The 14,137-nt window shown below is 36.9% G+C and overlaps 1 protein-coding gene across 8 annotated transcripts in view; it reads right to left on the bottom strand.

Annotated features, from left to right (window-relative positions):
• The window catches only part of RGS7 (regulator of G protein signaling 7), a 247,291-nt gene that overhangs the window by 21,678 nt on the left and 211,476 nt on the right, over window positions 1-14,137 (bottom strand). For all 8 annotated transcript variants that reach the window (XR_007509825.1, XM_049830713.1, XM_049830715.1 and 5 more), the window contains exons 10-14: window positions 5,775-5,849; window positions 4,589-4,687; window positions 3,785-3,846; window positions 2,151-2,261; window positions 1,538-1,663 (exon numbers count right to left, since the gene is read on the bottom strand). Coding sequence is in view for 7 of the 8 variants with exons in the window: in XM_049830713.1 (XP_049686670.1) it covers window positions 1,538-1,663; window positions 2,151-2,261; window positions 3,785-3,846; window positions 4,589-4,687; window positions 5,775-5,849 (473 nt within the window). In the remaining variant the exon portion in view is untranslated. The remainder of the gene's footprint in view (window positions 1-1,537; window positions 1,664-2,150; window positions 2,262-3,784; window positions 3,847-4,588; window positions 4,688-5,774; window positions 5,850-14,137) is intronic.

The following is a 14,137-nucleotide window of genomic DNA, read 5'->3' as shown; positions in this document are numbered from 1 at the left end:
AATTTTTCTGGATCAGTCACTTGCAGTTTGCCTGTGGTTAGTGTTGTAAATAGGATTAGAAGAAAGAGCTAGGGATTATGCAGGTAACAGTCTAATTGGCAGAGAGACAAATTAATCATAGAAAAGCATAGAAACTGCAGCACACACTGGGCTGGATAGGTTCATGTTTGAACAGCTGTTCTGCGTAAGGAATTACCAGGATGCTCTTTCAATAAAATAATTACCTTTCCTTTCCTTGGTATTATTCTGATTTTAAAAAATTCTTTTTATTACATGGATTTTTTAATTAAAAAATAAATCTGTATCTGTCACTAATGAAGTTATCAACATACACAGACAGGTCAGGCCATATTTCCATGTGGGTAACAGCAAACAAATCAGTTGGAAAATATCATAAGGTCTAGAGTATCTAATATACATTTGTGATGCAAAATTCAATGTTCGAATATGAACATGGTCAGCAACTTAGAGAGGTCCATCTCCAGTTCCTCTGCTGACAAACTTAAATTAACAACAAGGATGTCTATGCAATTACTCAGTATTTATCAATCAACACCATGAAATGCTAAATGCCTCTTGTAAGAGGCTACATAAATGTAACTCTAGTATGAAAGGCTATGCTGCATCACTTCTGAATGAGAACTGGCATAGAAAAAAAGTAGTTTAGGATTTTTCTGAGTTCTAGAATGTGTACAAATAGGATTTTATACCCCTTATGTATTGGTGAATGAGAAGTGATATAGATGACATCTGAGAAGAAGGTGGCATGAAGAGAAAAATATGTTGTATGTGCTTTTTTACTATGTACAGTTTGACTTAACTATAGAAAGGCTGTTATTAATGTCTCTGAAATAATTCTTACTGAAACATGACTTCCTTAGAACAGGGACAACAAAACATGCTATTATCCATGGATAGACTATCATTTTTTTTAAATCAAATAACAGTTTTCCCTCACTTAAAAGTAATTCTGTGTATATACTTTAAAAAAAAAATTATTTAAGATTTATACACTAGCAGCACCTTTCCATTTTGCACTTAGTGAGGAATCTGAGAGCTAGCTGTCACAGTACTTCCGTTGTGTCAGGTCCACGAGTACTAGAATCTTGGTGGAGATTTTCAAAAGATCAATGATTCCCAGAAACCTGACCAACAGTGAAAGTCTGTGAATTTTACTTTACTGTTCTCATAATACTGGACTTCATAAAAGATACTGAATAGGCTTTGAATAGGTCAGTGTTTTAAACCTTTTAATAAAATGAGCTGAGAGAAAAGCTCTTACGTATGTAGTTTGGCCAAAAGTTGGACATGAATGGGAAAATATGCTTCGTGTGAGTCTCTGCTTACTGTCTCAATCTTTCCCTCAGCCTGAATATGGGAGCAGGCAGAAATCTGCATGAATGGATTCTGAAATGTAAGAAAGACAGGAAAATTTCTGAAGGGGTCAAAAAATGGAAAAAGAGGTATCAGACAAAAAAAAAAAAAATCACCCAATGTATCTTACAAGCTATTAAAAAATAAAGTCCCTCTCACTTACCTTAAATTTTCTGAACTGAATTCTGACTCCAGGAATTTGAGAAACTGCTCTCTTCCCACAGGGTCTTTCAGAGCTTCATCCATGCCAAACCCCCATCGTTTCACCCTCTGCTGTCCTGGCTCTTTGCTACCGAAGAAAAAACAACAGAACCCACAATCGGTAATACTTCAGTATTCTAATATCTGCGTTCATAATTTAGACTAAGTCCTAAAGTTCAACCACAGATTTCTCACCTTCCAGATTGCTCGTATCTGTGCAATGTTCAGAGATGAGCAACGAGGCTATTAAGTACTTACACAGGATGGAGGTAATACAGATGCATTTATACAGAAGAATAAGGACTTCCAACTAGGAAATGTTATCAGATTTTAAAAGGTGTCTTTTTTTTCCCCACACTGGAACCCTGGAAACTGGTTACTGTAACTTCTTACACAGATTTATTGATCCATAGCTTTTCCCATCTTATGAAACAGTAAAGCTGGAAAGACCAAAAGGATGCTGCATTGCCCTTCTGCCTCAGTATCTTCCTGCAATACCTCTGTCTGAGATCTTCACATTTCAAGAAAAAACTGTTATACCCCCTTACCACAAAAGAAGAAACAAAATTATATACCTTGCCTCCAGTTCCCAGAAAGTGGTGTCATCTGATATCCAAGGGTTTGAGGGATCAGGGGGCACAAGAAAGGGATCATATTCCAAATACTGCTCTGTATAAGCTAATAGACTAGGAAAACAAAAGCATCAAACATTGTCATGTCAGGAGGTAAGGAAACCTGAACCAGGTTACCCCAGTTAACAAGTCACCTTGCATCAGCTGAACCATGGTAGCCAGGTGCGTACACACTCAGAAGTCAGCTAAAAGCTAGGGCAAAAATATGTTTGCTCAAGCCTTTTCAAAGTGGACCCCTGAAGAAGGAGGGGTGGCTCAAGTCTTATCAAGAGCTGAAATAAAATAAACTACAAACTTCCCTAATACTTCCACATAGCTCCTTTTAATGCTCCTTAGGCACTAATAAATTAAATCAAGAAATCTCTTCCATGCACATTTGCATTCATAAAGGAACATGTTTTATACCCCCACAGTTTTAATTATCAGTTCCTTTAAAATCTGTTCTATAACACTGCGTGATATTCAGGTCATATTTATTGGCCCTGCAGCTGCTATGACTCCTTTATTCCTCTTTTAAATACAGTTAACATTTTTATTATTTCCTAATCAAATGGCATTACTCCCAAGTCTATTGCTTTCCAAAACCCCCCAATTTTCTTTCCAAATTCTTTGATATTCATGAATTGGTCTGACTCAGTTGAACAAACTAAAAGCTGCTTGTATTCTGGGTAATTTACATCTCCCATGCTCTTATTCCTGCTTTCTGTTTCCTTTTGCCTCATAATTATTGAAAGATTATTGACAAGTGAGGACAAGTATTCTTCCTTTCCATTCCTATTTATATTTAATCCATATTCTATTTTTACTGTTCAGCAAACACAAATTCTTAACCTATTCTCCTTATAAATATATATATATGTGTGTTTGTATGTGTATGCATACCTACACATATCTAAGCAGACACACATAGACAAAATTCTATGAGAGGATGAAGAACCATTTGCATTTGGCCTAATTTCCTTTACCAAGTCTTACGCAGCTCAATTTTCTGCAATTTTCACTATCTTTGTATTTGATGTGTAAGATAGAGCATTCCTTTTCTCTACCTCTTCTCTGCCTAAGCTGTAGTCAGTCTTTCCAAGGGGCTTTTTGTTTTATTTGCTTTCAAGTGCCTTCCTGACAAAGTTTAGTCTTATTTGGAGAAAGATTCCTACTAGCGTTACATCCTCTGACCTGAAGCAAGCTCAGACTCACTTTGTTCAAGCATGAGCTCCTCACCCAGCTCTGCTGATCAGTTCCCTTGCTTTATCAGTGATTGCCCTTTTGAAATATCGAAACAGTAACCCCAGACCTATTTCCATTTAGCCTCCCTGCCAGTGCACGGTGGAACTTGTGATCACTTAGTCAGAGGCACTTTCAGTGACTCTTGGGTTTATCAGAAATGTATCATGGAATATCTGGGCCATCTTTTATCAATAAAAGAACTTCACACCTCCCACTTAAAGTAAACTCTCTTCAGTTATTTCTGTGACACCTGAGCTCCCTTGTATCTCTTTCTTTGAAGCTATTTCATACTGACATTTTCCCAACAGTTATCAGTCTAATTGAAAAACCAGAAGATGTGACAATATACTTACCTCTCTGCAACTTTTGACATTTTTAATCTATGTCTGTCTAATTGCATTTGCCAGTGCTTAATCTGCAAGAAAGGAAGGCAGAGAGTTTTATGAATAGTTCACTGCTTGACTCTATTTCCATAACTTTTTTATTAGGGCTGTAATTTAACCTTAATTTATCCTAAGGCACAGAAGAGAAATATATCTGAGTTACAACAACATTTCACCAGTGTAGTTCTAAAATAAATGGAATTTTCCATCAAAGATAAGAGATCATACAGAGACAAAAAAAGGACCCAATATAACATTTTCCCTAAAGGTTCATCAACAGAAATCCAATTAGCCTTTTTTTTAGATTTTTGCAGAGAAGTACTAATTCTTCAGACATTTACCTTCTCTCAATTCTAACATCTCAGGAAAGATTAATGAAGCATTAACAAACAGTAGATAAATGTGTGAACCCATACGTGCATACACGGGGAGGTAAGTATACCCCCAAACCTTGAATCAGTGTTGAAAGGAAGAACAAGCTGTCTACTGCTAAAGGGGCTAGTGGGCTTAGCAATACAAAGAACCCACTAAGTGGCCTGCTGCTAACTGCCTTTAACTGTTTAATGCAAGATAAAAAAAAATGTGAGGTTCTGTCTCATTAGCTTTAATAGAAGTTACATACCTAAACCCATATATCCTGAAAGAAGAAAAAGGTTTACTAAACGTTTGCTAGATCTGTTCTGAACAACTTCCCAGTTACGATAATTTTTGGTTTAATACCTACTTTCCTAAAATGTTCATTTAAAAGTACAGGTTTGTAGTTATTTTTCAAACCTCTTGGTGTAGTTCATCTTCTGTGGGTGGCTTAGTCTCTGGTACTGGTGTGTGGGTAGGGCTGTGACTTCGAATGTCGTTTTGTAAGCCATAGACAGACTACACAAAAAACATGGAACAACAATAGTTGCTTTCAGACAATGCTTTCCACACATACTCATAGTAACTGTGACATTTAAGTACAGTGTGCTCAAGAAGTTCGCCAAGATCATCTTTTTCTAAAGAAACTGCAAATAAGCCATGCACTCAGATAAGATTGTGCTTCTGTACCATGGTGTAAAATAAAGACTCCCACAATTTTATAATGCCATGGAACACAGGATCTACTTTTATTATATCTCTATATTAACAGCATAGTAAACATGGAGGGTGACACTGAAAGGTAGCTATTACAGTAAGTGGAGATGACCGGTAAGAAAAGAAGAAACAGTATCCTGAAAAGCAGACTACTGCAGTCAATTATTCGGATGACATCCAAATTTGGAGTTACTGCTTGGTAAATTACGCTAATCTGGACCTTTCACTACCATAAATAAGCCAAGCTAAAAATTCTCTAAATCCACTTTCCTTTGCAAAACATATTTTTCCACAGGTTGACATGAAAATATACCTCAAAGGAAGTACTTTAAAGTTGGAGTCAATCTACATTATTAATGACAACAGGATTTGAAAGAAAGTGTTGTTCCAATCTGTCTATACATCCCGAGAGAACTTACACTGTTCATGTCTGGATCCTAATTTAGATGAAGCTAATTTCCTCCACAATTTCTGGTCATCCATTTGGGGCATAATTGTAAACTAGAGACACCCCTTTCATTAAGACCAGCACAAGAAGAACTATTGTTATAGTTTACACTGTATTTTTAATTTATTTTTTCCTTGATTACTGACAGAAACATTTTAACATTCTTTATTCAATCTACTAAACAACATGAATAGCACAAACAAAAATGAATTTTATTTTTGCATTCTCTGTGTATTTCTCCAAAGCCTTTCTTATGTGATAACATTTACTTAGTATTAGCAAATTTGTCAATACTAATTCATTTAAGAGCTTATGAAATAATAACAAAGATTCATGTATTTGTTCTTTGCAGCTGTAAGACAAAATTGTTTTAAGAAACTGTGGAACTTCACGCCATGAATTACCTCCACCTGCTGCTTTTGATATAATAACAATACTTACCTTTCTTGTTTTATGTGGATTTCTCATTCTTGAAGATTTTTTTATATCCACTTCAGTAGTGTTTACGCATCCAGGCTATTAAAGGAAAAAGAAAGGAAAGCACAAAGGTAAAAACTGCAAAGGAACTCCATACTATTTTCATTGAGATACTCCTCTTCAGTTTGTAAGACTAAGAAAATAAATAACCAGAGGCATATAGTAACTTGATGTCCTTATGCAATAGTCCCTAAAATCTAAATAACATATAGTCTAAGGAAGCATCTCAATTACCATTTTGTCTGGCTTATTGTAAGAGAGAATCTTTTGCTATTCAGCCTTGTTTGCTGGACCCTAGGATGGTTTTTTAGGACAAGTTTTACTCTCTATCTTTATGCTGAAAGTACTGAAAGCAATGTACAGAGGAGCAGAAAATATCCAAATGCGTATTATAAGACACACTTGCAGCACAGAGAGGTACTAAGTCAAATTAAATTGCTATTGGCAGTACTTGGGAATTTTGGAGTGAGGCACTGAAGACCACATGCTTAGAGCTCATGACATCGTGAATTTGAAATAAAACAAATTCTCAAAATAACAGAAACAAATCATATATTTCTGCTTTTGTTTTGCCAAGGAAGCCATACAATGTGCATTCTAGCTCTAAGAAGCATGGTTGACCCAATGAGACAAAATAAGTAGAATTGCACAATACCCACCTCAGCTATGAACCCCAGGCTCCGCTCAGGAGCATCTAGATTTGCGTCACCTTTTTTAAAAGACGATCTTTTTTTAAAAAAGATTAAAAGAAAATTCCAAAATGGGATTTGATCTTTCAGAAAATAAAATTATAAAAAAAAAAAAAAACCAAACAAAAACAAAACCAGGCATCAGCAGCCTAACCAGAGGACTGGCAGTCTAAACAGAATGACTCTCAACACATCTGATTTGGCCTTCAAAGACTCATTGTCACAACTCTGTAGCATCCAGAAGGACACGTGTCCTCTAGTTTCTCCTAATTCATCTTCCTTTGACGCTTGCCTCTAAGTATGAACTCTGTGCAGAAATCTGTTCTTTACCCATTGCTGGAAACAACTAATAATAAGTGTTATGCTCTGAGGTGAGTTTTACCTACTGATTGACTCACATTTGCCACCGAGAGTGGGAAGTACAAAATCTGCTCTCTAGTGGGAGCAGATATTTGGTTAAAGTAGGTTATTTGTGGGTTTTTTTTAATGGGAGTAGCTAGATGCAGAATTTACTTGTCAGACAACCAAGCTGGGCTTAGTATCACACTGATAATATAAGCTTTGTCTTCTTATCATAATGTAAAATGCTTGATGTGACTGTAAATATTCACAGACAAAGATTTTAAACGTTTCTTATATAGGCAGAGCCAAGAAACAAATACATTTCATCAAATAGGCCAATGGTACTTTGCTTCTGGAAAATATTTTAAATCAGACTGATTTCTTTTATCCAGCATGATTTTTAAATTAATAAAGAAGTTTTTATTTTAAAGTAATAAATTAATGTGTGTATGATCGTATTACATTTGCAGTATAAATGGTTCCTCATCACTAAGAATAAAAATAGGCACTTAGATAATATTCTCAAGACTGCATCTGACATACGTATTGAGCTAGATTTGGGAAGGCACACTTTGTGCCTGTGAACAAAAATGGTAGGTTTCTTAACTCAGAATAACTTGTGATTTGCAAAGGCAACAACAGCTTGAAAAATACAAAATTCTGCATGTTGGTCAACTGAAAGGCAGAAAGCAATTTCACAGGGCAGTATACTGAGATATAAAAAGAAAACAATGTATCTACTTTAGGATTATGGCAGCAGCTGGCAGTGAAGAAGACATGGGCTTTTAACAATATCTACAGCCCTTGAATGCAACCATTTGAATAGCAGGCACACTTACATAAGGGACAAACTGTTATTTGTTTAGGTTTGAGTTATGGTTTGTTAAAAGCATGTCCTAAAAATGGAGGGGGGGGGGAACAGAAAAAAAAAGGAGGGCATAAACCTCACCCGAAGCCTCTTATTTTCTAAGATCTCAAGTCCACCGGCAGTAAATTGGCCCGAACAGATCTTGCACCTTGCCCAGGTAACTTACGTGCCAGAGCCGTGCAGATTGATGCGAGGGACACAAGAAGAAATTGTGGGTGGTTTTTAGGAATGAAACAGGGGCGAAGCTTTTTGCTGGTTGGAAAGAGACCCAGGCCAGTACTGACCTTCTACAGCATCTAGTGGAGTCTTACTGGCAGCTGGCTGTCTCCAACCTCCCACGCTGAAGTAAAGCTGCCGCGGCATACTTCAGCAGGGGCACGCACGAGAGCCTGCGGGGGCAGAAACTGGACGAGGGTGGGACGGACGGGAGGCAGCGGGAAGGTACAGGCAGGGAAGCGTCAGGAAGCTTCGGTGCAAAAGGGAAGGCAGCAAAAGGGTGTATCATTACCCTGACAGCCTGGGTAACAACAGGAGTTTAAGGCAGATATCACTACTGCTACACAATGCTGCTCTCATAATTGGATTTAAATTATATCACTGAAAGTACCTAATGTAATTAGGGTTAAAGTTCATGTTTTCTTCTCAGCTGAAGAGTATTTATTGAAATGATACTTGATATGAGATGGGATTTATTGTTTCTCTTGTGACACCACAATCAATCTGTCAATTTTTAGGAATAAATATCACACATCTTTTCAATTAAAACAAACACAAAAGCTTGCCTTATTTGAACATCTTGCACACAGAGTCTTTGTGGGAAAACCTTTGCTGGACAACATTTCATTTTATTCATATGCCCCCATTAACATAATAACTATCTGTTTGGATACAATTACATCCAGCTGTGTTTTCTTTTTGTGTTGCTTCTTTAACTGGACTACCATAGTTCAAATAGTGAGATGCCTGTCAGAGTGCTCTGCTGCAAGATTCCCATTTAGTGTGTAGTATATAATTTGCATACTAATACTGTAAATAGTTTTCAAACAGATTTCCTGGAAGACTTGAAACTTCTTCGATATGTGTAAATAGAATGCTTATTTCTTTCAGGACTAATATTCTGTATGAAAACAGTTCCCCCCCCCCCCCCCAAGGAAAGTCTTGTGACCTTGTTGAAATTGTCATACAGCAAGATCATAACCAGGGTAGAATTTGGCCCTCATCTGTTTTTAAATAGCTGGCTGAAAAACTGTTACGTATTCAAAGGAAACTTAGTTTCTTTTCATCCATTTGTTAGCATGTCCTTATCTCAAAGTACAAATGCCATTGTGCTAATTTACAGCAAAGGACATGTCAGTCCAGTCATGATAAATTCACTGCTGAGCTAAATGGATGCAGATAAATAATATAAAAAAACACATATAGAAGATTTTTAAATCTCTGCTTCACTTATTGGATAATCACATTAGTATGAATTCCAAGCAGCACAACTTTCTATTGATGCTGTCTAGGAGGCTGCATAATAGGATTCTGCCAAGAAACACAGTGGAAGGAGGAAGCTGCCTCTGCAAGGAGAGGAGGTCCAAGAACTCCAGATCCAAGCATTTACATCCTTGGATCTGGCTACAGCCAACATTTGAAAACAACAGCCACCTGAGAGTATGTTTAGTTAAAAAAAAATACACTCGACATTTATAATCTTTCCCTGAAAACTGTGGCAACACTGAGTTAACTAATTAAGCCCTTGTAATAGTGCTAACAGTGAATTAATTGTCTGGCACCTGTAGCAACTCTTTGGAAGAATTTGTTGTTTACATCAAATGGGATCCTTTAGCCATGTTACATTTCCATCCAAATAGTGCAGAATACCTAATATTTATAGTCTGCTGTACAAAGCTGCACACTCCAAGGGCCCTTTTTATTGCCTGGCCACATAGCCAAAATCAACTACTGTCAACACTTTTTTGTGTCAAAATCTGTTTGCTATGATGTACTTGAACTTCTCTTAAGTGTGAAATTCTCAACAGACAGTAAATTAATGTTTATAATGACATCAGTTTAAGTTTTGATGTTTTTCTCTTTCTTAAAGAATATGGTAATTTAACTGTGAATCTACTTAAGCCAGACTAACCAGAAGTTTTCTTGTAGCTGAGACAAATACCCATTTATGTGAGAGGGGATAAACTCATGCATTTCAATAGGCTGGGAACTGTCTGTCAGTATCACTGCTCTGTAGAAAATGATCTGAGGGAGAAGCTGAACATGAGTCAGCAGTATATCCTTGCAGCAATGCAGACAAACCACATATCCAGCTGCATTAGCAATAGCATAGCCAGACAGGCAAAAGAAGTGATTATTTCTTTCTACTCGGCGTCATGAGGATACACCTGGAATACCAAGACTAGCTTCGGGCCCCACAAACAACACAAGAAGTATATTCAAAATGGAAAAGTCCAGTGAAGGAACAGACTTTTTTCTTCTTGCAAAAGGGTAGAGCTCACTGTTGTCCTCTGCTGCCTAAAGGGGGCTTGCGGAGCTAGACCTGCTCCAGAGGTGTACCATGAAAGGACAGGAGGCAATAGTCAGAAATTGCAGTAAAGAAAATTCCAGCTAGCTCTAAAGAAATTTTCTTCATAAGAAAAGGGAATAAGTTGCTTAAAAGAGGCTTTGCAATCTCCATCTTTGGTGATTTTCAGAGCTCATTTAACCAAGGGCCTGGGCAACTTCCTCAACTTAGAAGTTAGCACTGCTTTGAGCAGGAGGTTGGACCAGAGGACCTCCAGAGGTCCCTCTCAACCTACATTTCTGTGGTATAGCCTATGATCTTCACAAACTGCAGGGATTGAAATTCAAATAATCCACTTTGCAGAACACTCCAATGAAGTATTCACAGCACTGTGAAATTCATCACTCTGCCTTCCCCTCCCCACAAAAGCAGAACGGAAAGACAACACTGGCATTTGCATCCTTACTGCTGCCTCTGCCCTCTGGCAGCCTGTGGTGTGTACTCAACCCACAGAAACAAACCTTGTGATGATTTAAGGAAATGTAATTTCACAGCCTCTTTAGCTAAAAAACACATAGGTGTTATTTAAAATAATTACCTCGTTTCAATATGCACACCCATAAATTCAGGGTGCATTAAAGCAGTAAATACTTAGGCAGATTGATTCACATCTCTTATGCAATTTCATTGCATTTCAGTATCAATACACTATGAAATAGATATTTTTATTTGTTTTGCAAGCATGGGCTAACTTGTTAAGTTTAATTGCAAAATACTAGATTTCAAGATCTCCAGGGTTTCAAAATTTAAACGCTATAAATTTAAATCATGGACATGGATACAAACATGACAGTTCGTCGCTTCCAGTTGGAAAAGATAAAGTCAGATACACAAAGACAAGGCAGAGACTGAAAGCCGTCTTTTACATTATTTGTAACAGCAGACTATCATAAATATAGTAAGCTTAAAATTTGAAATTTCCTGAGTGTCAAATGTTAGTGTTGCCTTCTGGAACAATCTATTCTGCTATTTCTGTCATTGTTGCTATATCTGTCACTTTTCTAGGAAAGGAGTCTTCTAAACCTCAACAGTCACTATTCATATTACTACTAAAGTAGGGAAAGGAAGCTAAATAGACAGTGAATGATAAGCAGAATACCTGAGTTCATTTTTATTTGTCGTTTTTATATTCCAGTTTACTTGTGTAGCTAGCTGAACTGTGCATAGTTAAAAAAATCAAGGGGAGAATAAGGGCATGAAAGATTATAAAAAAGAAATGAGGCAAAGAAAAAAATTCCAGTGGTACTCAGCTGAAAAAAAAAAACCCCCCCCAAACCAAAGGAGTTATTAGGTGGAGGAATACCCAGTTTGACTCTGGTTATGTGGGAAAGTTTATTTTTTCTCATTCAAAGTCTAGCATCAAAGGAGACATTAAAGTCTTATATTGAGTAAGTTGTCACTAATGGCTAAAACCAAGGCTCTCACAAAGAAAAACACAGGTTATATTCTCCTGCAATGCACCAATTTTTCATTTCCCAGAGATGGAAGTTACTGGAGTGTGCAGAACCCGCTAAGGCTTATAACAAAAAGTTGAGGTTTAGATATAGATTAGTTGGATATTTTAGGGTTTTACCTCATTTTACACACTTCAGGGTCAATGAGTAAAAAGGTTTTGCAGTGGAAGCGCTGCGCTATTAATGACTTTGCTGGTGCAATAGGAAGTCTCAGAGAAACATTTCAAATGTGCTGAGTACAAGTGGTCAGCTCTTTTAACAAGATTTGGAAAACCAGCTGTTATCTTAAGGTCCAGTCAAAGGAGGGCTGTACATTTCCAACCCTTTACAAATTTCAGAAGACTGTTCTGGTGGTTGTCTGATAGGACCCAAAAGCTGTTTGAAATGTAGCTCACTTTATAACTATTAGATCAATCAACCACAACTAACTGATGAAAAAATAAACCCAGTAGCCATAGTTGCCAGAACCTGCAACCGTGTAGGAATGTGTATTGAAACTGCTGCTAGGGGGGGATCTCACTGGCCTCTGTCACACCACCCAAGGCAGTGAAGCCAAACCAGTGGTTACGGGAACGGGGCTACAGGAACCACTTCCTTTTTGTTGGAAAAAAATATTGTTACTTACAACTGAAGCACTTAATCATGGGTTTCATTTACGATCAACTAGGTGTACCTAATCTGAAATGCTCTTGTGAACTTTATTAGCCTCTCCAAAAGTCTATGTCTTAATTACAATTTCCAGTCGGTTCAGCAGTTCTTTGAAAATAACTCTGAGAAATCAAGTGTGTAAGCATTGGGACTTGACAACATCACTAGTCACAAGGTCCCAGTAAATTAGCAGATGTCTGAAGAAAGAGGAAAAATATTACGGTGAGTTTAATTATCAGGATACAAGCAATGGACCTTTTTGAATTTTGCAACTTATGCCCATCTATCACAAATGTACCATAGCCCAATAATTACAAACCTCACCACAGGGTCTAGCTACATAATGAATACGGTCTTTGTTCCACCGTTGAGATTGATGATACCACGTAGTTCTTTTCTTGCTGTATATGTAGTGGCACTGTAAGATTTACAAAAGTATCAAGACACTGTCATGTAATAGAAGGGACCAGCACCAACTTTTCTTCTCTCTAGTTGGATTTCAAAGAGTGTGTCATACACACCTTTTTTTTCTATTTTTATTTTTTTGTTAATAGTAACATATTCCCAGCTTCTGCACAACTACTTTTAGCATAACTATCTCTTTGGAAACATGCCTTTTTGATTCAGGTGTGTCACTGACACACAAGCACTATGACTGGACTTCTGGTACCTGCTGTTAAGCTACAGTGCTTTTATAGAGGTCCCACTTGCATTATCATTCTAATAAGAAGCAAACACAGAAAGAAATATTAGGACTACAATCCATTACGGCCATGATAACTTTATATATAAATTCTAAGCAGCATGTAAGTTTGATGATGACTTTGTGTACAGCTTCTATCAAGTTTTCACCTCCCTAGAACTCCAACCCAAACTTCTCTAAAACTAGCTCACAATTTTTCTAGTTTTTCCTATGGAGTCTTTCTTCTGTTAGAAATTAGCTCATCTGGGAAGTACAGCTATTCCTTCCAATTAACACCTATAAATCATATTTAATGATTAGGAAGCAAATCCCAGGATTGTTCTCAAGTATAAATTCTGTAGCAGCATGTTTCAGAATTCATTCCCCAGATGCCTCATAAAGTTGGCAGGTATTCAGGGAAAAATTATTAAAACCTGCCTGTTCTAATAAAGCATTAGATATTTTCCCCAATTCCTACAGCCTTTTCATTATGTATCTTAAATGAGATGTGTTATGCTACTAAATACTATCTTTATGGAACACAATATAGGGTGAATACAATGTATGGATTCAGTGTGATGCCGGAATAAGCGAATACAACTTGGAACTGGACTTGCATAGAATATCCTCAAATTTGGCTATATTCCTTAATATGAATCTATTTTAAAAACTTGTGATACATCTGACAATATGCTGCAAATATCCCTGAATATAGAGATCTACAGTCAAGTAGTATTATGGAAACAAATTAGTCATACACAGTTTAAGTGCTAAAACCTCTCTATATCAGCTGAGAATTATATACAACCTATTGGGTTTTAGTTAAGTAAATACAGCTTTTCATTTTTTCTTATTCCTTCATTGAACTGGTATTTCAGGCCACAGAATGTTCAGTGTCAAATCTTATTGAACCGCTTCCTTCAAAGGAAGGGATTGTCTTAATTCGTAAGAATTAATAAAAGCTTTGTTAGGATTAAGTGTTCTGTTGAAGGTTTTAGTAGAGAATTATGCAGGCAGCATAGAATGAATTTAAATGCTCAATACATGTCCTTGTTAGCTAATTCCATTTTTTACTCATTAA

This window comes from Accipiter gentilis, chromosome 28 (assembly GCF_929443795.1).
Source record: "Accipiter gentilis chromosome 28, bAccGen1.1, whole genome shotgun sequence".
NCBI lineage: Eukaryota > Metazoa > Chordata > Aves > Accipitriformes > Accipitridae > Astur > Astur gentilis.
The sequence above is the reverse complement of the archived record's forward strand: the minus strand, read 5'-3'. Positions and strand labels throughout refer to the sequence as shown.